Here is a 25,675-nt window from a genome sequence, read left to right as displayed (position 1 = left end):
CAAACAACACCTAATTTATAGCGATGAAGACTCAGCAGGCCCAGTGTCGATTTAAACTCTCCCCACACACAAGACTCTCTTCCCAAACAGAGCCACCCCCTACCACTGCTTCCGTCTTTTAGAATATGAACGTTGCAGGGTGTGCAGAAGGTCAGCAGCGTCAGGCTGTTTTGAACCAGAGTGTGGAAGGCAACATTCCAAAGGTAAGAGCCCCTCGCAGAGAATGCTCTGCTGTCATGGGGGTGGGAGTATTTCTTCACTGACACCAGGAATCAAACCCTTCGAATTTGTCTGATGTGCCGGCAAGTGTTTCAGCATGGCTTTGATTTGACTGCGAGTGGGCCCCTAATCTATGCAAAACCATATGTAGTATATTCATAGTCATGCATATACTCAGGGGATTAAAGGATAAACACTAGCAGACTCGTTCTGAAGGAGGGAGACTGTCTCATCACCCTGCAATATGTCTGGGAAAGTAGAAGGATGGATGAGGCAAAGCAAGAATGCCAACAGCAGCACCAGCATTCCCAGAGTTCTCCATAGGAAGCCCAACGTTGTTATGATCCAGAAGACCCCTGCTTTGTGCATGTAAGAAATAACGCTCTACACACACCAAGGTCCCGTTACTACACAGTCACTTTAAAAGATGCTGATCCAGAAGTTGATGGCTGCTACCCTACACAGTCACAGGTACCGAAACAATTTTAAAATATGCAAACTGACTGGGCCAGAGTTTTGCTGACTAGTGAAGGATGCAGTATAACTTGCTGACAGGAGCATCACTATAACATGCCAATTCAGGGGGAAACTTCAATAAGACTTCCTATGTTGCTCACTTCATTGATGACCCATGGCCATAGGTTGGGGATGAATGGGTGGGTAAGAGAATGAGGTAGAAGTGTGGGAAGGAAGGAACATGGTTGGCAGCATGGCTGCTGGGGAGACAAGGGAGCGGTATTGTTGGGGGAAGGACACATTGCCACCTTGGGTGTCAGGAGACATTAGGTCAAGTAATTTGAGTCTGTTTGATTGGAGAGATGGATGGATCACAGAAATGTTAACTTGTGACTTGTTGGTGGCTGCATGTGCAAAAGAGATTGAGGTTCAAGTGAGGATTTGGAGGGAGAACCATGAAGCATTGTGGGAAGTTGTCAACAAGTTCGTGTTTCTCCTTTGAGAATGCTGCTGAACACCAGTTAACTACTTAGTTCAGTCCAAAACTCCCAAAAAGATCACAACAAAAACTTGAATCTGCTCATGAACATACATCATTTCACAGAATCATAAAATTGAAGGACTCAGGAAGTCTTTTAGTCTAGTCCTGTGCATTCAAGACATGACTAAATATTATGTAGACCGTCCCTGACATGTGTTTGTCTAAGCTGCTCTTAAAAATCTTCAATAATAAGAGATTCCACAGCCTCCACGGGCAATTTATTCCAATGCTTAACCACCCTGAAGTTTTTTCTAATGTCCAACCTAAACCTCCCTTACTGTAATTTAAGCCCATTGTTTGTTGTCCTATCCTCAGAGGTTAAGGAGAACCATTTTGTCTCTCTCCTTCTTGTAACAACCTTTTATGTAATTGAAAATTGTTATCTTGTCCTCCCCTCAGTGTTCTCTTTTCCTGACTAAACAAACCAATTTTTTTCAATCTTCCCTCATAGGTCATGTTTTCTAGACCTTTAATCATTTTTGCTGCTCTTCTCTGGACTTTCTCCAATTTGTCCACACATTTCTTATGTCCTTATTGAATTTCATCCTATGTCCTTCAAACCATTTCTCCAGTTTGTCAAGATCATTTTGAATTTTAATTCCATCCTGGAAAGCACTTACAACATCCCCAGGCTTGGTATCATCCATAAACTTTATAAGCATATTATCTATGTCTTTATCTGAATCATTGATGACGATATTGAACAGAACTGGACCCAGAACTGATCCCTGCAGCACCCCATTCAATAGGCCCTTCCAGCTTGACTGTAAACCACTGATAATTACTGTCCAGGAATGGTTTTCCAACCAGTTATGTACCCACCTTATATTTCCCTAGCTTGTTTATGAGACAGTCATACAAGACAGTATCAAAAGCCTTACTGCATCAAGATATACCACATCTACTGCTTCCCCCCACCCACAAGGCTTGTTACCCTGTCAAAGAAACTATTAGGATGGTTTGATGTGAATTGTTCTTGACAAATCCATGCTGACTGTTACTTATCACCTTATTATCTTCTAGCTGTTTGCCAATTGATCGCTTAATTATTTGCTCCATTATTTTTCCTTGTACAGAAGTTAAGGTGACTGGTCTGTAATTCCCCGGGTTGTCCTTATTTCCCTTTTTATAGATCAGTACAATATTTGCATGCTTTGGGCCTATTGCTCACACTAATATCCCAACTCAGTTTAAAACCAAAGTTCACCCAAACCCAGTGTGGGCCTATATTCCTTCAAACTGGCATTACTTTAACCTGGTGGGATGAGTCTTAAGTTTTGAAAGTTAAAATCACTGTTTATAACCTGTTTAGGCAGGACAGTGAGTAAAAGAGCTGGGGATGGGCAAACACTCTATGTTAAAGACACCATAACCTCTTTTAGAAATTCTGGTAACTCAGACCCACAGGACCGTGAATGCATATGGACCAATGTGCTAAGTCCAGGAGGGGTACTGAAGGCAGTCTGCTTTAGATGGCTAATCAAACCAGAGAACAGGATGAGCTACTCCTTAAGCACCTGTCTGTAATGTGTGGAAATATGGTAAGGGCTATTACAAAGAGGACAGTGATCAATTGCTCTCCATGGTCACTGAAGGTAGAACAAGTAATGGGCTTAATGTGCAGCAAGGGAGATTTAGATTAGATATTAGGAACATTTTCTAACCCTTAGTAGTTCAGCTCTGGAATAGGCTTACAAGGGAGGTTGTGGAATCCCCACAACTGGAGGTTTTTAAGACCTGGTTGGACAAACACGTGTCAGGGATGGTCTAGGTTTACTTGGTCCTGCCTCAGTGCAGAGGGCTGGGCTAGACAACCTCTTGAGGTCCCTTCCAGCCGTAGGCACCAACTTCCCCTCTGCCCGCTGGGTGCTCAACCGCCCCACCCTGCACTGCCTTTTCCCACCCCAGCCCCTCCCCATCCTACCCCCTTCCACGTCCCCACCCCACCTCTTCTCCACCTCCTCCCCTGAATGCGCCATTCCCCTGCTCCTCCCCCTCCCTCCCTGAAAGTCCTAAGTGCTGCCAAACAGCTGTTAGGCAGCTGGTGGGTGGGAAGGACTGGGAGGAAGGGAGGGGAGTGGGGACTCGGGGGAGGAGGCAGGGCGGAGCTTGGCTGCCGGTGGGTGTGGAGCACCTGCTAATTTTTCTCTGTGGGTGCTGCAGCCCTGGAGCATCCATGGAGTCAGCGCCTATGCTCCCAGCCCGACATTTCTGTGATTCCATGTCATACAAAGTCGAATACCCTGAACAGGAGAGTCTGAGTGACACCTCCTCTATTACAGCCAATAGCCTGGTGATTAGGGAACTCATCTGGGAGGGGGAGAACTGGGTTCAAGTCCAAGTTCAATATCAGGTAGAGTAAGGATTTGAACTTAGCTCTCCCATACCCTGGATGAGTGCCCTAGCCACTGGGCTGGCAGGTATAGTGGGGGGAGCCACTTATCCCTCAGCCATCATTTGGGCACTACAGCTGAGCTAGGTCAGGGGTGGGAAATTACTAGTTTGCACATCTCATGGGGCTTAGGTGTGAGTTAGATGTTGTCAGGACTCAGCATTGCACAGAAGCATAAATTTGGGCACTTTGGGATCTTTACAGCAGAAAATTTAGGTGCCTGCAGGGTTAAGTGACAGTGGAGCTGTGATTTGGAAAATTTAAAATTTTGATATAGGCATCTAACATGGCAGTTAGGAGCTTAAATTCCTTTGTGGAGCTCACACCTGATCTTCATCCATCATGAGGAGAATATCGATCATTGACACAGAAGCAGTTGCTGTGCCATGTGCAGGTTAGAAACCAAATTACCCAGGATTCAGGAAATCTGAGGCATAATCTGAGTTGTCTTGGCACTGTCTTTTCCATAATGGTAACCAAAATGGAATACTAATATTTGGTTCCCAATTGGATAAATTGTCAGCTATTTCTGAGCTGAGGTCAAACACAAGCATCCATTAAAGGAATTTGTACCCTCTTTCCTCAAGAGAGGCACTGGCTGTCTTCACAAGTCAAGAACCCAATGCCTCAGCAACCAGGAAGAAACCTGCCCAAAGCACAAGTTGTGTCTCAAAGCTCTCCTAGCACCTCCAGAGCAATACGGGATAAAACTCAAGCACAGAAGATCGAACGTTCATCCCTCCAGATAGTAATGAAATAATTGATAATAATGAAGTAGCATCTAGTCACCTCCACCAACTCAGAACCCCATTGGGCTAGGTGCAGTACAAACATATAGTAAAAACAGTCCCTGTGTCTACAAGCTTAGAGTGAAAAATACAAGATGTAATACATGCCTCCTCTCCTAGTGGCTAGAGACTGTGGAGACAGAGGGGATGGGGGGCCCAGTCCCTCTCACTCTACTGGGTTCCAACCCATGGGCCCCTCATGAGCACTGAAAGGCAGACGTCCTCTACCTGCAGTCGGGCTAATGCTCTCCCCTGAGTCACTTCCTATCTCTCTACCCCGCCTCTGGGGCATGTCATGTCTTCCAGTTGCCTCTGGCAGTGTGGTCTATGGGTCTCAGCAAGTGAGGGGGTACTTGTTCTGTGCAGCAGACCTCCCCTGGGAATAGCCTCTAGGTATAGTCCCTCTGTAGCTGTGAGCGCAGATCTTACTTTCTTCATCCATCACCCTGGTGTGCTGAAGAGATTCTCCTTCAAGTCCCTCCTCCAACTGGAGCATGCTCAGCAGGGCTGTCAGGGCAGGGCTTCATGGGCCCAGAATTGTTCTTGCACACTTATCTCTCCCATGTGGGCTTTATCCAGCCCATCATAGCAGGGCGACACAAACAAGTGGCAGAAGATGGAGGAGTGGGGAAAAGGATGAGTTTACAAAAATAATCTGATATTTTAGCATAGGTTTGCAATGTGCACAGTTCTTAGGTGATCAGTAGCAGTACACACAAATCACCACTTGTCTGGCCAGTATCAGAAGGCGGTGTCCTGTATGCTGAAAGCCAAACCCACCTAGAGTCAAGACATCAGATAATTTCCCAACAGCCTTTCTCTATTTGGAGTTGTCAGCTTCACAGTGTGGAGCATTGTTTTATCTATGCTGGTGGACAACAGTTTGAAAATGATGCAAGCTCTCAAAGTGGCTCTAGTACACCCATAAAGAGAGGAGCCGTGGGACAGCAGGAGGAGAATCACGGGACTTTGGAGTTTGACCAGAATTCTACAAGCATCTTCCTGGCTTGAGCAATGTGCAGAGAGAAAAATCCTAGAATGCACAAAGACTGGCGGTGAGGCAAAGGACCATGAGATACCTGCCCAGAATGCCATGTGCTTAGTGGCACCAAGCCTGTTATGTGTACACAGTTATAGCAATTGAAACAGGAAACACCTGTCCATGCATATGCTATCCCTGTGCCATATGTACTGTGCACCAGATAGTGTACTTCATCGCAGACATTTATTCCTAGTGGACATTGTTTAACTTGGTTACTAATGGATTGGAATGTTCTTCATCATCCTCATGGGATACTGACATATCAACCTGCTTCATTCTAAATGCAGACTAGAAATATTTATTGGAAACAGCTCAATTTTTATAGCATTATTAACAATTTAATCTCTCCTTCAAATAATAGGATTATACCATTGTTAGGGTTTCCTATAGGCCTGTAATTGCCGGATCACCTCCGGAGCCCTTTTTAAAAATTGGTGTCACATTAGCTACCCTCCAGTTATTTGGTACAGAAGCTGATTTAAATGGTAGGTTACAGATGACAGGGCAAGAGGATACCACAACATCATCTGGAGGGAGTGTCCCATCTATGGGATCATTTCCCTCTGCTTCAGTTGGATGTTCTCCTTCCCTGGGACTTTCATCCTCCTCAACATCACAGAGTTTGCCAGACTTGGGGTGAGACCGTTCTACTATGTCCCGGAAACTCTCATCTGCGCACATCTCTGTCTCCCTCAGCTCCTCCAGTTCAGTCACTCTGGTCTCCAAAGCCCGTACACCAGGAGTGGGCAAACTACAGTCCGCGGGCTGGATTCGGCCTGTCAGGGCTTTGGATCTGGCTTGCGGATTTGCCACCTCTGTGGTGCTACGGGCCCCACTCTGCTCCAGGAAACGGCCAGCACCATGTCCCTGCGGCCCCTGGGGGAGGGGGAACAGAGAGCTCCATGTGCTTTTCTTGCCTGTGAATACCTCCCCCGAAGCTCCCATTGGCCAGGAACAGGGTACCACAGCCAATAGGAGCTTCAGGGGAGGTATCACAGGCAGGCGGAGCCCACTGCTCCCACTCCCCGAGGGCAGGCAGGGATGTGGTGCTGGTCACTTCCCGGAGCGGAGCAGCGCGGGGCTGGGGCAGGCAGGTAGGAAGTGCCACTGCCACCCCAGAGCCACTCCTGGTAAGCGGTGCCAGGCTGGAGCCCACGCCCCGAACTCCTCCTGCACCCCGCACCCCAACCCCCTGCCCTGACCCACTTCCTGCACACCGCACCCCCTCCCACATCCCGCACTCCCTCCTGCATCCCCAACCCCCTGCCTCAGCCCTACAGTCATGGCTCTGCAAGCAATTTCCCCACTCCGATGTGGCCCTTGGGCCAAAAAGTTTGCCTACCCCTGATCTAGACCATCTTTGACAGACGGTCATCTAATTTGCTCTTAAAAATCTCCAATGATGGAGATTCCACAACCTCCCTGGGCAATTTATTCCAGTGCATAACCACCCTGACAGGAAGTTTTTTTCTAATGTCCAACCTAAACCTCCGTTGGTGCAACTTAAGCCCATAGCTTCTTGTCCTGTCCTCAGAGGTTAAGAAGAACAATGCTTCTCCCTCCTCCTTGTAACAACCTGTCAAGTATTTGAAGACTGTTATCATATCCCCTCTTAGTCTTCTCTTCTCCACACTAAACAAACCCAATTCTTTCAATTTTCCCTCATAAGTCATGTTTTCTAGACCTTTAATCATTTTTGTTGCTCTCCTCTGGACTCTCTTCAATTTGGCCACATCTTTCCTGAAATGGGGCATCCAGAACTATTCAGAACACTCCAGCTGAGGCCTAATCAGCACAGAGTAGATGGGAAGAATTACTTCTCGTGTCTTGCTTACAACACTCCTGCTAATACATCCCAGAATAATGTTTGCTTTTTTGCCACAGTATTACATTGTTGACTCATATTTAGCTAGTGGTCCACTATGACCCCCAGATCCCTTTCCGCAGTGCTCCTTCCTAGGCAGTCATTTCCCATTTTGTGTGTGTGCAACTGATTGTTCCTTCCTAGGTGGAGGACTTTGCATTTGTCCTTATTGAATTTCATCCTATTTACTTCAGACCATTTCTCCAGTTTGTCCAGATCATTTTGAATTTTAATCCTGTCCTCCAAAGCACTTGCAACACCTCCCAGCTTGGTATCATCCATAAGGTTTATAAGTGTTCTCTCTGTGCTAAATCATTGATGAAGATATTGAACAGAATTGGACCCAGAACAGATCCCTGTGGGACCCTACTCGTTATGCCCTTCCAGCAGGACTGTGACGCACTGATAACTACTCTCTGGGAATGGTTTTCCAACCAGTTATGCACCCACCTGGTAGTAACTCCATCTAAGTTGTATTTCCCTAGTTTTTAATGAGAATGTCATGTGAGACAGTATCAAAAGCCTTACTAAAGTCTAGATATACCACATCTACTACTTACCTTCTATCCACAAGGCTTGTTACCCTGTCAGAGAAAGCTGTCAGGTTGGTTTGACATGATTTGTTTTTGACAAATCCATGCTGTTACTTATCATCTTTTATTCTAGATGTTTGCAAATGAACTCACTTTCTCTTGTGTTACTCAAGTTTCTAGGTGGTGGGCCAAGGGTTTGTGATCATTGCAGAGACCCCTAGAGAGCTGGTGTGACTGCCGTATGGCTTCCTGGTCCCAGGTAATTCCTGACACTGTATCCTGGCAACTGATGACCAAGGCCCATTCTCTGCAAGAGCCAGACAGAGGCATTGGAGATCAAAGCAATAGGTGGAGGCCAGGTGATCTGTTTGCCCGGAAAAGAGACAAAGGATGGAGAAGGAGCAACAAGGCATGATTGAGGCTAGGCTGCTAGAGGCAAGTCACTCTCTGGTTTTGGAACTCATGGGAAGAGCTCAGGTCTCTGGGCTCTGGATGCCCCCCACGATAGACTTTGCTGAATGTGCCTAATTTCTGTGCTAACAGGATCTGTTCTCGCTGTGTTCCTTGGGGGGCATGTAAGGATTCCCCAGGTGTCCCACCCAGGTGGACTCACTGCAAGGAGCTCACGACATGAAACAGGGGTGCTGAACACTCCAAGATCAGACCCAAGGAGGTGCTGAAGCCAAGGAATCTTGCCTTTGTTACAGTGTGTCCTGAGGGGTGTCAAACTGCAAGAGGGTCCTGTCTGAACTTCATCCTGAGTGGTTCCAGAGCCTTGTACTCTGTGACAAGTACAACAGTGTGAACATGCATTTAAGGAAGCAAAGGAAACATTGATACGGTCTCACATGATATTCTTATCGATAACTAGGCAAATACAACTTAGATGGGGCTACTATAAGGTGGGTGCATAACTGGCTGGATAACCATACTCAGAGAGTAGTTATTAATGGTTCCCAATCCTGCTGGAAAGGTATAACTAGTGGGGTTCCGCAGGGTTCTGTTTTGGGACCGGCTCTGTTCAATATCTTCATCAACGACTTAGATGTTGGCATAGAAAGTACGCTTATTATGTTTGAAGATGATACCAAACTGGGAGGGATTGCAACTGCTTTGGAGGATGTAGTAAGAGGAGGCCCTGAGATATAAACCTTGGTATCAGAGGCCTGATATGAGGCCTGAGGCCTAAACTAAAGTAATGGTCAAGACTTTGCTAACATAAAGCAAAGTGAAGCTGTGAGCCAGAGGCAGGCCCTGCTCACAGAAGCTGGCAAGGAAAGGGCTGATCCTGCAAGAAGATACGTACCTAAAAGGTACTGAACACCAGATATCAGAACATTCACATACTTGCACATTCCACACAGATAACAAAGAACAGGCTGGCCCATCCCAATGACAGGGCCAAAAGGGTAATATGATGGATAGAGTTGTTTTGTTCAAACCAACATGTACAAGGTGAGCGGCGGCACCTTACTACGTAGAGGGGTTGTACCTTGCTACATAGAGGGGTTGCACCTCATACGTCAGGAGTGATGTGTAACTTGTTTGTACCTGTGTATAAGAATGCATCCCTGGGGTGGTGTCTTTGTCCGGCCTAGGGGGCAGTGGAAAGTCCAGCCACTGACTGAACCGAGTCCATTGACTGTGGGTACATATTTGTAGTATGCTCGGTAGACTAAGTAATCTGCGGAGAACTACTACTGTATCCAATACGGCAATAAACCTGGTCGACGTGCCTTCGTACCTTACTAGACTCTGTGGTCATTGGGGGTTCTCTTTGGGTCTGTTGTGTCAGCTATCTGTGCAGAGCTGGAACAGCACACAGAGGGAACACACGCACGCAGCCGAGTGATATCAACTTTGGAGAAAGCAGAGCACCACACCTCTGACAACAGAGGACAGGGTCATAATTCAAAATGATCTGGACAAACTGGAGAACTGGTCTGAGGTAAATAGGATGAAATTCAATAAGGACAAGTGCAAAGTGCTCCACTTTGGAAGGAACAATCAGTTTCACACATACAAAATGGGAAGAGACTATCTAGGAAGGAGTATGGCAGAAAGGGATCTAGGATTATAGTGGTCCACAAGCTAAATATGAGTCAACAGTGTGATGCTGTTGCAAAAAAAGCAAACATGATTCTGGGATGCATTAACAGGTGTGTTGTGAGCAAGACACGAAGTCATTCTTCCTCTCTACTCTGTGCTGGTTAGGCCTAAACTGGAGTATTGTGTCCAGTTCTGGGCACCACATTTCAAGAAAGATGTGGAGAAATTGGAGAGAGTCTGGAGAAGAGCAAGATTAAAGGTCTTGAGAACATGACCGATGAAGGAAGGCTGAAAGAATTGGGTTTGTTTAGTTTGGAAAAGAGAAGACAGAGGGACATGATAGCAGTTTTCAGGTATCTAAAAGGGTGTCATCAGGAGAAGGGAGAAAACTTGTTCATCTTAGCCTCTAAGGATAGAACAAGAAGCAATGGGCTTAAACTGCAGCAAGGGAGGTTTAGGTTGGACATTAGGAAAAAGTTTCCTAACTGTCAGGGTGCTTAAACACTGGAATAAATTGCCTAGGGAGGTTGTGGAATCTCCATCTCTGGAGCTTTTTAAGAGTAGGTTAGATAAATGTCTATCAGGGATGGTCTAGACAATATTTGGTCCTGCCATGAGGGCAGGGGACTGGACTTGATGACCTGTCGAGGTCCCTTCCAGTCCTAGAGTCTATGAATCTATGAATTGGCATCAGCCGAAGTTCTTACGCACTTTGATGTTTTGCTACCATTGCATTTGGCCTGTGATGCTTCATCATATTGAGTGGGTGCAGTTCTTTCCCACGTTTTTTCTAATGGCATGGAGAAACCAGCTGCCTTTCCATCATGAACATTCCCTACTTCTAAGCAGCTGGCAAAGCAGTGCAGTTTGTGGGATGGTTGGAATGGCCCATGGAATGGGGAGCAGAGCTGAGCAGTTTGTGGGATGGTGAGTGGAGTGAAGTGGAGCAGAGTGGAGCAGTTTGTGGGATGGCTGGAGCGGCTTGTGGTGAAGGCTGCAGAACCCCATGGAGAGGTGGAGCAGTCGGCCTTGGACCATGTAAGGTGCCCCTTAACACCCCGCATGCCCATTTCTCTCCCCCCTCCATTTCCACTCAGCTGGGGGGTGGGGGTAGAACTCTGCAGATAAACTTTTGAACTCTGTGGCTGCACTGACCAGGGACAGAGACTTTTGGGTTGCTGGACTTTTGGGTGATTTTGGGGTTGCTGGACTCAAGAGACTTTTGGGACTTTGGGGTGATCTTTTGGGTGGTTAGACTTAAGACCCTGAAGGGAAAAGGATGCTGCTAAACTTACTCGGGGGTGGGTCTTTTGCTCATGGTTTGTGTTATGAATCCTGTTTGTGGTGTTTCCCCAACATAATGCTGCATTGTTTCCCTCCTTTATTAAAAGGCTTTTGCTACACTCAGACTCTGTGCTTGCGAGAGGGGAAGTATTGCCTCCTAGAGGCGCCCGGGGGGGGGTGGTATGTAATTGTCCCAGGTCACTGGGACGGGGCTCAAGACGGTTTTAAATTGCATTATTGAAACGGAACCCCTAGGTAATAACTCAGCCCTTGTTGCTGCCAACTCTGATGGGCAGAAGGGTTACACAAAAACTGAGAACAACAAAATATAAATGACTTTTCCCATTACTACAGTTACAGAAGAGTTGTGAATCAGACTAGTTGAGAAAGTTAACTAGAATCATTTGGCTAAAATCAAAACAACATTTAATGCATAGAATTAAAATAGAAGTTATTTTTCCCTCCCAATTTCTCCTTGCTATAATTAGCATGGCCCAAGTTTCCCTGGTAGATGGTTAACAGTATAACTAACCTGCTGCAAAAATGCTTCAGAGTTAGGGAACACAGCCTGCTTCCTGCTCCTGAGCTCAGCTTCTTACAACTGACACAAGACACATGGCCCTTAGTAAAGAAGCTGCTCTGACTGCTTGCTATCAGAGGGCTTTCCCTTCACCCCCTCCCCTGGTTCTTGTCCTGCAGACAGCGAGCTGCAAAAGACCAGAAGTCCAAGTGCAGACAATGCGATGTTTATCGGGGTTTAGTTTCCAAGCAAGCACATTCTGAAGCCCTTCACACCTGTTGGGCGGATGTGTTCTGTTCCCAGCTCTGTAAAAGCAGCAAAGAATCCTGTGGCACCTTATAGACTAACAGACATTTTGCAGCATGAGCTTTCGTGGGTGAATGCCCACTTCGGCGGATGCAAGGTTCCCAGCTCTGACACCACAGGCCTTTACCCCATGGTCCATTTCCCCTGTTACCAACTCCCAATTGCCCCATTCCCCTTCCCACTTCCCCCACTCCTTCTTAGCAGGCTCAAATATACCCGTACTGTTTGCACCTAGTCACACCCCTTACCACTTCTGGTCATGTTCTGTTCTGGAGGGTTGTGAGTTGGGATCTTTGTACCCCACTGGAGGAGTAAGGAGAGAGGTTATACTCCGGTCAGGGGCAGGCATTTCTCTGGTCTTTTTAGTGTGTTGTACCACCCCCCTAATCCCTTTTGCCCCTCCTGACTGGTTGCTTGACCTTGCCTCAGGATAGGAGCTGAGGCCATGTGAGCCTCTACATTGCATTCCCACCATGCCCTGCTCCATCTCTTTTCTCTTCCCATTATACTAACAAACCCAGCTGGCTGTGGGAAATGCAGCACAGTTTCTTTGTTCTTCACACATTAGTAAGGATGTAAGAGTATCAAAAGTTAAACCCAAAATTCTATCTCAGGCTAACAAACAGGCTTATATACTAACACTCCACCCCCTTTTTCCTTCTGGGATCCTCCTGCCCAGGTATCCGGGAGAAACATAGGACATGTGGTGACACATTTCCTGAGAGGGCCAGGTATTAAGATGGAATGTGTCAGGGCTCCACTGCTTCCTATGCAGTATAGTGCCCTGCACCTTCCCTTGTACGGACAGACTGCAGGTATAGTCCAATTAGTCCGATCAGACTCCCCACAGTGATGGGCCTGAGAAGATTGCGTCCGGGTTATCGGTTACACTTTGGCGGAGGGTCTATTACGTTACTTATACATAGAGGTTGTTCTTTGTGGTGCTGTGTCCCCCTTAGCCACCACAGTATACAGTGCAGGATTAGTATACTTAATAATAGGTCAACAGCCATAATGATCCACAGTAACATCGGGAGCCCTGACCCTTGTAATATAGTCCAAAATTCAGGCCATTACCAAGAACTCTGCTTCTTCCCTTTTGACAGGGTTAAAACCCGGTAACACCATTCTGGAGTGTGTATTTGAAATGTGTCCAGTTATTGGCAGTTGCAGCGAGCTGCCTCTGCAGTGTCCATGTACTTTTGTCCAGATCACAAGTCCACTGGATAGTCTCAGAAAAATGGGGTTTTGTCCAAGCCAGCTTGACCACGTGGTATGGAATTGGGTAGTACACACTGGCTTGATTGTTCAAAGCAATGAGTTCCGCAGATCCGTTTGTGTACCATAGTCCTGATGGCAGCATGTAGATGTGTGTAACTGTGCCAGATGCTTGGTCCCCAAATGTTGTGCACATTCTCAGAAAACACCCCAGACATAGCCCCCCTAATGGTCCCTATTTGCAACAGGATGTTAATTCTGCACCTCCATGGCCATTGGGGAGGGATACATTTAAATATTTTCTCTGGGCAAACAATTACTTAACTGAATTATTGTCCATTTTACACCATTCCATCCTCCCCATCTGTCCTCCAGTGGTTCCCAGGGAGGTCCTCACTGTCTTATTATTCCCATAGGCCTCATGGGGACCACGTTAGCAGCCATCCCATTCCAAGGTACCATGGTAACTATTAAACAGGTGCCAGCCCCAGAGCTGAGCATTTTGTATCCCCATACTCACCTCCTCTTCCCAAGTTAGCCTTCTGAAGCCACCCCCCACCCATGTCACGAGGTTTCTGTCCACTGAGTTAGCCACAGGTTCACTTTTGCTGCCCTTTTCCATCCCATTGTGATTGCAGACAGTTGCGGTGCCAGTAGCTCATTGATTTGCTGCTGCAATTTTACATTCTGGCTTATCAGTTACTTTAGTTACCAAACGGCTCCCCAGATTTCATACACCCAACCCTGTGTTTCCTGCTGCCCACAAATCCCTTTTCCAGCGACGATTCCATGTGCATCTTCTCACTCCTCAATTAAATTGTTGCTTCAACCCTTCTATGTATGTGCTGCAGTTGGGGTGTACCTGGTCCACCCACCATTCTCTGGGGTGTACCACCCATGTAATGGACTGGAAAGACATGTTGAAAAATGCTGGTTGCACCTGCTCCCTTATCACATCTGACTTAAGTGTCTCGGTGGAATGCATGGGGCTGGGTTGCTCTAAGGGAACTGTGTTTTGGCTTCTGGGTAACCAGTGAGGTATTATAGAAGCTGCTTTATGCTGCCTTGGTGAATCTAAGTATTGGAATATCCACCAGCTTTGGGGATTGTTTGCTCCATTCTTTCCAGTTTGGCCCTAATTGAGGCTTCTTTTTCCTGGGACCCTGGTCACATCTGATAAAGGTACTGGTCCAGTACTATCTGGAAATGGTAGAACTGACAGCAATAATGTGGAAAACGCAGCAGTGTTCAAGAAATATTTCTTTTCAGTATTTGGGGAAAAGGTAGATGATACAGTCATATCATATGATGATGCAATACTTTCCATTCTATTAGTAACAGAGGAGGATGCTAAAACAGTCCCTATTAAAAGTTAGACCTTTTAAAATCAACATGGCCAGATAACTTGCCTCCTAGAGATTTAAGAGAACTGGCTGAGGAGCTCCCTGGATTATTAATGTTGATTTTTAATAAGTCTTGGAACACTGGAGAAATTCCAGAAGACTGGAAGAAAACTCATGTTGTGGCAATGTTTAAAATGGATCAACAGGATGACCCAGGTAATTATAGGCCTGTCAGTCTGACATTGATCCTAGGCAAGATAATGGAGTGGCTGATACGGGACTTAGTTAATACAAAATTAAAGGATGGTGTGACCCTATAAGCCTCTCAATGCCCACTGGCAAACGGTTCACTGCCTGTAACTACAAACCTTACCAGGCCTGACAAACTCACTGCACATAACACTCACTAGTGTCATAATATTTATCCAAAGAGTATCTTGCATGATATCAGACCAAACTGTTGTCATGCTGGTAATCAGGGCTGGCTCCAGACCCCAGCGCGCCAAGCGCGCGCTTGGGGTGGCATTTTGCCGGCAGAGCGGCAGCCGGCTCCGGCGGACCTTCTGCAGTCATGCCTGCGGGAGGTCCACCAGAGCCACAGGACCAGTCGACCTCCCGCCGGCATGACTGCAGACGGATCGCTGGTCCCGCGGCTCAGGTGGACCTCCCGCAGGCATGACTGCGGATGCTCCACCGGAGCCGCGGACCAGCGAACCCTCCGCAGCTGTGGGAGGTCCACTGGAGCCGCGGCTCCCGTGCACCTCCCGCAGGCATGACTGCTTGGGGCAGCCAAATTCCTAGAGCTGCCCCTGTTGGTAATGAATATCATTGTGTGATATAGAGAATTATGTTTATATGCTGGAAATACATTAGTAAAACATCTCTAGATCAATCTAATAAAGAGGTTTATTCTACACAAAGGAGTGTGAATTTGCCCATCTGCCTGGGTCCAGCTTTGTAAGACAGAGACAATGTCAGTACATTTGTATCGGAGGTAAATACCAGTTATAAAGAGGCTGAGAAGACAGCATAGGGGCAGCTACCCGCAGCACAAGCAACAAGAAAGAATAACTTCATCTGGGGACTGTGACGAAGTTCCTCCTCTGCCTTGGAGGGCCCTGCACTTTCTGGCACATTTGCTCGCCTCAGAGGTCCACGGCAGCCCTTAGTTGGGCCACTTTTGCTAGTGGCTCAAACCTGCCATTTCCTCAGCTAACCTCATCACTGGCCAGCATAGGGGAAAGGAGGAGAACAAACCCCGCAGTGGATCAGGGACAGGCCAAAGACCTTACGCATCTGATGTGACTCACAGTCGAGGTCAACTCCCCTTGTGTAAAGTAAGGAGTTGGGCGGGGGGTGGAGATGGGGGGAACCCAGGCCTGCCCTCTACTCCAGGTTCCAGCCCAGGGACCTGGGGATAGCAGCTGTCTACAACATCTCCTGTACCAGCAGTGTGACAGTTCCAATTCCCTTGGCTACTTCCCCATAGCCGCCTCCCAGCACCTTCTTTATACTCACCACAGGACCTTCCTCCTGATGCCAGATAGCGCCTGTACTCAGTCCTCCAGCAGCACACCCTCTCACTCTCAGCTCCTTGCACACCCCTCACTGACTGACGGGAGGTCCTTTTTAATGTAAAGGGGCTGTTGTCCCCTTACTAACACTCAATGGGTGTGTTTTGGTTGCTAGCTCCCAGCACTAAAAGGGGAAGGGTGGATGGGAAATCAGGACCCTGAGACTGACAGTCCCCAGGGGCGATAGGGAGAGGCCAAATCTCCAGGTCAGCCTGACAGGGCAGGCAGGCTAATCAGGAATTCCAGAGGCCAGGGTGGATCCAGTCATTCGTGTGAGCTGGAATTGCCTGGGTCAGACAGAGCGGGGACGAGCTAAGGAGAAAGCAGGGGCCTGAGCTGAGCTGGGGAGCAGAGCTGGGCCAGAGCCAGAGGGGCCAGAAAAGAAGCCCAGGAGCTGGAGGCAGAGCAGCAGCAGCACTGAGGCGGGGGGAGCTGGAGCTGAGGCAGAGTAGGGGGAGCTGGGGCTGGAGCTGTCCCTAGCCAGGTGCATTACATTAAGTCAGGTGTCCTGATTAGCTTGCCTGCCTTAATCGATTCTGCTAAGTTCCTAATTGGCTCCAGGTATCTCGTCAGCCTGGCTGCCTTAATTGGTTCTAGCAGGTTCCTGACTGCTCTAGGGAAACTCCTGCTTTGGTCACGCAGGGAACAGAAAACTACTCATCCAGTGGCAAGCACGGTTTCTTTCGACCAGACTCCTGCCTTCCACGCCACCCTCCTGTAGCCCTCTGGCCTGGAGGGCTGCTACCGCTGCTAGGCCTGGGCTTTTGCTGCTGCAGCTCCAGCTACTCCTTTGTCTGGACCAGACCCCTCCCGCTTTCTCTGCTACCTGGTGGACCCCCTGGTTGCTGCTGCTCCTGCTGCAGCTCCTTGGGGGGACCTGCTGGCCTGCTCCCCAGGGAAGGGGAGTGAGGGACCCGTGCCTCAGCTGTTGCTGCTGCTGTGGGCACCACCACCACCTGAGAAGGGTCCCTCCTGCCTGGCCACTGGACTACCGGCTGGAGCCGCTGCTGCAGTGTTTGCTGCCTGGGAGCTGCTGGAGCCTTGAGGAGAAGGAAGAAGAGGATCATTCGCTGCTGGGGGAGTGCATAGAGTCTCTGCAGAACACTGTGGAGAGGGCCTTCAAGGACACTATCTCATGGTCTACAGTGTTGAATGCTGCAGAGCGGTCCGGAGGATGAGAATGGATGTCTGTCCTCTATCCATTGAGAGCAGGAGATCATCCACCAGTGCCACTAAAGTGGTTTCAGTTCCACGTTCGGGCATGAATCCTGATTCTGCTGGTTTCAGTTAAATCCTGTTTATACTGGTTTCAGTTAAATGAGCTCATAGTTTGCCTTTGGCTTCTCTCTGAGCTTGCTCAGGAAGGGGACATTTGACACTGAGGCCTTGTCTACATAACAGTTTTGTTGACAAAAGTGAATGCGGACACACTACAATGAGACCTTTGCCGACAAAAGTGCCCTGTTTTGGTGACAAAATAAAACCACCCAGACGAGAGACATAAGGCTTTTTCTGCAAAAGCTTTGTCAACAAAGTGCTAGTGTAGGCACCGTGCTTGATTTTATCACTTTAATTGGTCCCCAGGAGGTGTCCCACAATGCTCATCCTGACCACTCTGGTCAGCAGTTTGAACTCTGCTGCCCCACAGCCAAGTAAACAACCATCCGCCCCTCCCCTTTAATGGAACGCGGATTTTTGCAATTCCACTTCCTGTTTGCTCAGCGTGGAGAGGTCTCATCACATCTTCCCAGGTGTGGAAGTAGGGGAAGAATTAACAAGGATTTGAAGGGGATCTTAATGCATGTCAGTCAGTTAGCAAGAGTCAAGCTAGTAGTTAGCAAGAGTTAGGCCAGCTGTAACCCTAATGATGTGAGACTTGTAGAAGCGAGGATAGTGTGAGGCGAGAGGGAAAGAACTGTGTAAAAAGTTATTATGACTTTGCAACTGATAACCAAATATGTAGACTGGTGTCTCCTGGAACTGAGAAAAATAAGATAGCAGGATGGCTTATGTATAAACAAAATGCAGTTGTTGCTCATTATTGTCTGTATTATTGCTAGTTATTGTTTGTAACAAAGGTATAAATGCTGCTGTAATTGTTTACCAGTTGAGAGACCTGTCCGGGACTGGGGCGACCCTGTGTCCTAGGGCACTCCCTCCCTCTATTGTAATTACTGGAGAAAGAATAAAGTATTTGATTTTGCTGCACCCAAAGAAAAAGCGAGAACTGAGTTTTTCTCCAACACAGGTGACCATGGCAGCCGCATGCTCCAAATGCTCTCCTGCTTGGAGCACAGCGGAGCCATTGGATTTACCCAGTATATGGGGAGAGTAGGCTCTGCAGTCCCAGCAGCACTTCAGCCGTAGGAATTTTGATACCTACAGGCAGATTGCTCAAGGCTTATGTGAAAAGGGCTCTGACCGCGACATGGTGCCATGCAGAACAAAGATAAAGGAGGTGAGGCAGGCAGAAGGCAAGGGAGGCAAACCATCTCCCTGGTGCTGCACCGAGGACCTGCTGGTCCTATAAGGAGCTGGACACTATCCTTGTCCACGACCCCACCTCCACTGCCACGAGCCCCAGGGTTACTTCAGCGGGACTGGAGGAGGCAGAAAGTGGACCTAACCCAGAGGACAAAGTCTTTGATGAAGAAGTGGAGTTAGACGATGATTTGGAGCCCACCGCAGGGTCACCAAATGAGGGAGGCAGCCAGGAACTGTTCACCACTCCAGAGGTTTCCAGCCAATCTCAGCAGTTTCTCTCTGGTGAGCAAGAAGCAGGAGAGGGGACCTCTGGTAAGTGGCTTTGCTCTGTGTAGTGTGGAGGTGGGTTCAGGGTATAGAAATGTTCAAGGCTTGCTGTGTTTCTGTGTGCTGGACATTTCTCTGTGCCTCTAATCAGTGTGGTGGAACTGGGTGTTGATGCACACTGAGAACTCATGGGAGTCCTCCAGAGAGATCGCTAGGAAAATTTCGTAGAGGTACTTTTTAGAGGGCTTTCCCTTCACCCTCTCCCCTGGTTCTTGTCCTGCAGACAGAGGAAAAGACCAGAAGTCTGAAGTGCAGAGAATGCAATGTTTATTGGAAGCATTTCTTGCAGCCCTCTCGTGGGCCCTCAGTTTCTGCAGAATTTACGTTTAGTAAAATATTCCAACCCCTTGTTACTGTGAAGGAAACCTCCCAAATGTAACCCTGCCTGAGTCTGCAGAAACTGGGGAGCCATGAGGGGGCACCTGCGGTGGTCTGTAGGCTGGTGCACCACACATCTGTTGATTACTCTTTTTAGTTATTTCAGCAAAGGGTAGGGATGAGGGGTGGGGGTGGGAGATGAAGGAAACCAGTAAAAGATGACGGTTTCACAGTGATTCAGGGAAGACAGGTAGGCAGCATGGCGGAGCAGTGTGTTTTAATCCTGTATAAAGTAATACATAAATGTACTTGTTAACTCACTCCTTGTTGGCATTATGGTAGAAGTGTTTCTTCAGGAGGGTTTAAATGAGGCAGGGATAGTTGTCTTCTGGATCAGCTCAGGGTATCCCATGGGTATGGGGCAGCACGGACACAGGCCCAGAGATGGTTGTGGGAGAAGCGGACAAAGCATTGAGAGGGCATTGGGAGGAGGAGGGTGATGCTGTAGGGCACAAGGGCAGAAGAGAGCGGTGCTGAAGGTGAGGATAAGAAGTTTAAATTTGATGGAGTGGAGAAGGGGGACCCTGGAGCAGTTACTACAGCGTGAAGCCATTTAGCTTGTCAAGTTGCCAGTGCAGTCCTCTGTGGCGGTGCACTACTGTCTGCAATTGACCAAGTGCCCTAGAGGAATGGGAGAAGAGGCTTGATACTTAAAGCACTGGCGAGCTTAAGTCTCTGGCGGCTGATAGATACTAAGGGTCTGAGACTCTGTTTCGAGACTGCAATAAAGCAAACCCCACTTTTTTGTGGCTGTACGTGTCTGCTTGAACTTTTCTTCACTGGGCACAGAAATACCATTGGAGGCCAAGAGACAAGGACATATTAATCCAGAAAAATGGTGGGTTTGGGTGGGGAGGGTCTAATGCAAAGGGCTTACAGCCATTTTGGGGAATTCCAACAGCTCGTTGAACCAGAGGTAAGTCGCTGGCCTGGAGCGCATGAGATCCCACAATAGCTTGAACTTGGTAGATTGTGAAAGTTGTGGTGACTTCAGAGCTGGGCCTTTAGCTCAAACAATAGGGGCTCAAGCCTTTTAGGAACAAACTCTATAGGGACCCACTTTCAGGATAGGATACTAGATCCTGGACCGCTGTGAATCTGAAAAGAACTTAGTTCCAACCATGACCCCTAACTGAACATGAGCTCCCCGGGCAATGCTGTAGCTAGGAGGGCTAAGCTGGTCCTTGGATGTATGAGCAAAGGATTATCAAGAAGGATTGGGGAGGTTGCATTACCTCTGTATACAGAATTAGTGAGACCATTCATGGAGACTGTGTCCCATTATGGTATCCACACTTCAAAAAGGATGTTGTAAAACTGGAAACCATTCAGAAAAGAGCTACAACCATGATTCAAGGTTTGGAAAGCCTGCCTTATGGGGAACGACTGAGGGGACTCAATCTGTTGAGTTTAGCAAAGGGACGGCTGAGGCAGCTTTATCATGGTGTGTAAGTACTTTCCTGGGGAGACGATTTCTGATAGTAGATGGACCTTTGATCTAGTAGACAAAGGCAGAATGAGATCCAATGACTGGCAGCTGAAGCTTTCCATGATATATGGCTGTCTTAGCCAGTGCCAACTGCCTTTCAGTCTCGTGTTTGTGCTCCAACCTGCCATCGAGATTTGGCTGCTCAAGATCAGGGCACTCGAGTTTGGAGAAACCTGAGCTCTCTGGCAGGTTAGAGCACACAGCTTGGAATAGCAGCTGGCAGTGGGGGTGCCCTGGGACTAAACACAGAGGTCCACCCTTAAGGTTAGGCATAGGGTGCGGAGAACCTAGAGTACTAAGTGCCAGAAACAGTGGCACTGAGAAGTGGGTCAGTGGTTTGGAGCTTCTGGGCTAAAGATGATGGATGATCTTTATAAAAATAATGATTTTCCTGATCTATCCACTGACAGTGGGACTGAGAACTCAATTGGACAGTGGGATCATTTCTTGAATGCTTATGAGATGCTTTTTGTCTCTATGAAACAGGAGAACATCCTTCAGTGTCTGTAAAACGCTGAGAGGCTTTTTGGCAAAGGCAATTGGCTGATTACTAACCCCTCCTCCTTTCTCCCCACCCCCAGCACATACTCATAGTGAAACTGTACTTTTTCTCTGACTGAGCTTATTCTACAGAGGCCAAAAGAGAACATCCTCTTCCCTGGTAAAACAACAGCAGCTGCAGCTTGGAAGAACAGTGGAGAAGTTGGCCAGATCTGCAGGAAGAGACACTGTTGTTCCTCAGGTGGAGAAAGCAGCACACAGGTTTGTGTATGTCTATGGGGGAGGGCAAATTTGTTTTAAACTCCTGTGATATGTTTAAAGGGAAAAGGTTTGTGAAAATGCTGGGGTCAGAGGGAGAAAACCCAAGAAACAGGCTGCTATTTCTCTATATGTTTAGCCAGCAGAGAAGGTAGCTCTACCACGCCTGCTGCAGGCACAGTGATAGGCAGGGAGATGACAGCTTTTCTATATCAGGTTTCAAAATCTTTTCTAGGCCAGATTAGATTCTGATGTCTCCTAACCTGATTGTAACTACAGTTAATGTGGGTTTTGCATGTGTGTGTTTTATCAGACCATATGCTAGTAACCTTCACATAAAGACAGGAACCATCCTGGCCCTCAGAGTCTGCAGGTGTCCAGTGTTCAGGCATGCTTCAGGGTGATTTAAACCCCTCCAGTTGTAAAGTCATAGACGTTAGAGATGGAAAAGGCCTCGTGGATCACCCACTCTATTTCCCCATGAATGCAGAGTTGTTCCAGAAAGGATATTTAAAGGAAAATTTTCAGTCTAGTTTTAAATGTCCCAAGTGGCAGGGTTCCCATCTCTCCCCTTGAGGAGAATAGTTTGCAGTCTAGTAAAACACATCTCACACTCAGGAAATTTTTCTTCATGTTCAACCTTAGTTTTCTCTTGCTGTAGCTTTATTCTGTTACTCCTGTTATACCCTCTTGTATCACCATAAATAATGTTTCTCCCTTCTTGATGTTAAAACACTTAGATAGTGCTAGACAGTTATTTTCTGCCCTTAGCTGTGATGTAGCTTAGCCATACTGATGTAGCTCTTTTAATCTTCCCCGATCTCTTCAGCCCTCGGATCATTTTTCCTCTTCTGTGCACTCTCTTCATTTTGTCAATAGCTCTTTGGAAAGGTGGTGCCCAGAATTAAATGCAATATTGATGGTGCAGTATCAACAGAGCCATATATTAGGGCTGTTTTTCCTTGTTCTCTCATGTGATGCCTTTGTATGTGCAGCTCCCCCAAAACACCTGGCCTTTCGCCCCCCTGTAGTTCCCACCCCTACGTTTCTTTTAGTAGAATGCTTCCCACATTTCTCCCTTCCACTCAGTCTGTAGTTTGGATTATTTTCCACAGATGCCTTAACTGCTTTTCTCAAGATGAGTCTCATTTCTCATTTTCTGTTAGAATCTCTCTGGATCCCTTTGTATTATTTCTCTCCTCACTGCTCTTCACCACTCCTCCAGTAATGGGCTGGATTCAGCACAGCAGAGGTTTGGTGTGTTGCACAAAGAGGTGCAGGTAAAAGGCTGTTGAGCAGGATGGGTAGTTTAAGGGAATCCACTCTAGCAGTAACGAGAATGTTGCCTTCTGGCCACCACGCGACTCTGGGCTACTGGCCGGGTGAGCCCCAGGAAAATAACAAACACTAAGGGAGCTCAGCGGGGTGGAGGGGGAGCACTCCTGCCAGGGACGGGAAGCTGAAGGATGGTCAAGGTTTCAGCAACATAAGCACTTTCTTTATGACACAACAGAGTCTCCTATTACACAACACTGTAGCTAGGAGAGGGTTTGGAATGAGGAATGACTTGGCCGAGGGGACTGGGTTAAGCCGCACACCCAGATAGGGGAATGTTAATATGGAGACGAGGATGGGCACCAAGAACACACATGCCCGTCATGCCTGCTACAGGTATTTGAGCACTAACTGCAAGCTTGAATCTCTGGTCAGCTCTGACAGCTCCACTGCACTCACTGACCATCTCAGATTTGGGGGTAGACTCGGGTGTGGTACCTGTCTCTTTTGCGTTTTTCTTGTGGGGTTCTGCTTGCACTTAATTATTTGTATGGGGGCATGAATATTTGCAGGAGGGAGGGTTTGATTACTGTTGTGGAGTCAGTTATTCATTTGCATACAGTTCCCTCTCATTTCCCTGCCTTTTTTCTTTTATCCCTGGTTCCTGTCTATCCCCTTCTGTTAACTTCATGCTATTCTTTTCTTGACTAAAGCCTTAGTTTCTTCTTTCAACCAGCAGGTCCTTGACTCCTTTAGAGAATGAGCAGTATTAATACCCGAGCAGGCATAGGGCTGTGTGTCTATTTGTTCACGCAGTCACTAGGTGGAGGCTCTGCATATTACAGGTGGGATTTTCAAAGGAGCCTGAGGGCCCTTCTGATTCAAGAAAGATGGTCCTGGATCACTGAGGAGGTGGAATAAAAGGACTGTACTATTCTGGGGAGCAGGGGTTCTCCAGGAGGGTGCTATTCTAATAACATAGTACATGCTGTGTATAGTGGCTTCTCTTTGGTGGCTGAGTGCTGACAGTAATGGACTGCTAATCCACTGTGCTCTGCACACATGGGTTGTCCCCGCCTCCGGTCAAATCAAATGTACATACTCTGCATTCAAATACCCATACACGCCCTTGGGCACTGCAGAGCAGGCTCTGCACATTGGCTGCTCTCCAGTACAAGTGTGAGCAAAGACAAAACCTGTGTCTACACTTACTGTAGCATGTAAAATACAGCACTACACATGTAGCTACTCCCCACAGTGACAAGCAGGCCATGTCCACAGTTCTCACTGAGGTGCAGGGCCGCCCAGAGGGGGGGCAAAGGGGGCAATTTGCCCTGGGCCCCGGGCTCCGCAGGGGCCCCCAAGAGAACAGCTGAGGCTCCCGCCTCCGCCCCTCTCCTGGAGCCTGAGCATATCAAGCGGCGTCCTCAGACAGCGCCGCAGCGTGTCTCCGCCGGGGCCCCTGAGCCCTGCCCCACTCCGAGCCGCGTGCTGAGGGGGCGGGGCTGCGAGCTCCAGACTGAGCTCAGCTCCCTCCGCTCGGCATGGAGCTGCAGCCCCGCCCCTCAGCACACGGCTCGGAGCGGGGCGGGGGTCAGGCCCTGCCGGAGACACGCTGCGGCTGTTCAGCGACGCGCTGAGGCTCCAGGTGAGGCGGGAGCCGGGGGTAAGAGGCTGGCGCCAGGGGGGTTGGCTAAGGGGCAGGGAGCCCTGGGGACAGTCAGGGCACAGGGAGGGGGCAGAGGTTGTGGGGATGGTCAGGGGACAGGGAATGGGGTTGGATTGTGGGCATTTTCGGGGTGGCAGCTAGGGGTTGGGGCAGACAGGGAGCAGGGGTGGGGTCCCAGGTTGGGGGTGGGGGTTGGGGTCTCTGGGGGACGGTGAGGGGACAAGGAGCAGGATGGGTCGGGGATTCTGAGGAGGGGGTGGGCAGTCGGGGGGCAGGAAGTGGGTGGGGGTCGGATAGGGGGCAGGGCCAGGCTGTTTGGGAGGCACAGCCTTCCCCACCCTATAGCTCATTCAGCAGTTTGAGGCTTGCAGAAGAGCCGAGCTGTTAGCTTTTCCATTAGGGCTGCCATCCCCTTCACTTCTCACATGCCAAATTATAGTCTACATTTAATTTCAGTGCCATAGGGAGATTCATGTCAGGGGAAGGGAGCTTCATTTAAAATTACCCACTGAGGGAGGGATCACATGAGAAGAGCAATAGCCTTCCCAACCCTACCAAGGGGGACTCTCCTCCCCTGCATTCCCTGAGGCTCCAGAGGGGTTAATTCAGTGGTTCTCAAACTTTTGTCCTGGTGACCCTTTCACATAGCAAACCTCTGAGTGCGACACCCCCCTTATACATTGAAAACACTTTTTAATATATTTAACACTATTATAAATGCTGGAGGCAAAGCAGGGTTTGAGGTGGAGGCTGACAGCCCACGACCCCCAGTAATAACCTTGTGACCCCCCTGAGGGGTCCTGACCTCCAGTTTGAGAACCCCTGGATGAATTTAATTTTAGCACCCTGTGTCCATTCACATGCATGTGCTATTTTGAGCATTTCAGTTTTGACAACATAGGCTCATCCCAGATTCTGGAACAAGCTCAAATGCTCAGTTCGTGGAGTATGTACATAAGCTACACTAAAGACAAACCCACAGTAACCGTCTCCAGTTTGTGAGGGACCCCATGGAGCCAGTCTCTGGGAAACAGATACATTCATGGAGGTTAAGTCCATTAACGGCTGTTAGCCAGGCGGGGTAAGGAATGGTGTCCCTAGCCTCTGTTTGTCAGAGGGTTGAGATGGATGGCAGGAGCGAGATCACTTGATCATTACCTGATAG

The 25,675-nt window shown here is 48.2% G+C and overlaps 1 protein-coding gene across 1 annotated transcript in view; it reads left to right on the top strand.

Annotated features, from left to right (window-relative positions):
- Positions 1–98: 98 nt before the first annotated feature.
- The window catches only part of LOC120394284 (GTPase IMAP family member 4-like), a 37,346-nt gene continuing 11,769 nt past the window's right edge, over positions 99–25,675 (top strand). The window contains exons 1-2 of the mRNA XM_039518531.1: positions 99–203; positions 21,441–21,569. Of these exons, the coding sequence (XP_039374465.1) occupies positions 126–203; positions 21,441–21,569 (207 nt within the window). The 5' untranslated portion in view covers positions 99–125. The remainder of the gene's footprint in view (positions 204–21,440; positions 21,570–25,675) is intronic.

Source organism: Mauremys reevesii, unplaced genomic scaffold (genome assembly GCF_016161935.1).
Source record: "Mauremys reevesii isolate NIE-2019 unplaced genomic scaffold, ASM1616193v1 Contig47, whole genome shotgun sequence".
In the NCBI taxonomy this organism is placed as follows: Eukaryota; Metazoa; Chordata; order Testudines; family Geoemydidae; genus Mauremys; species Mauremys reevesii.
This window is presented reverse-complemented; position numbering and strand designations above follow the sequence as displayed.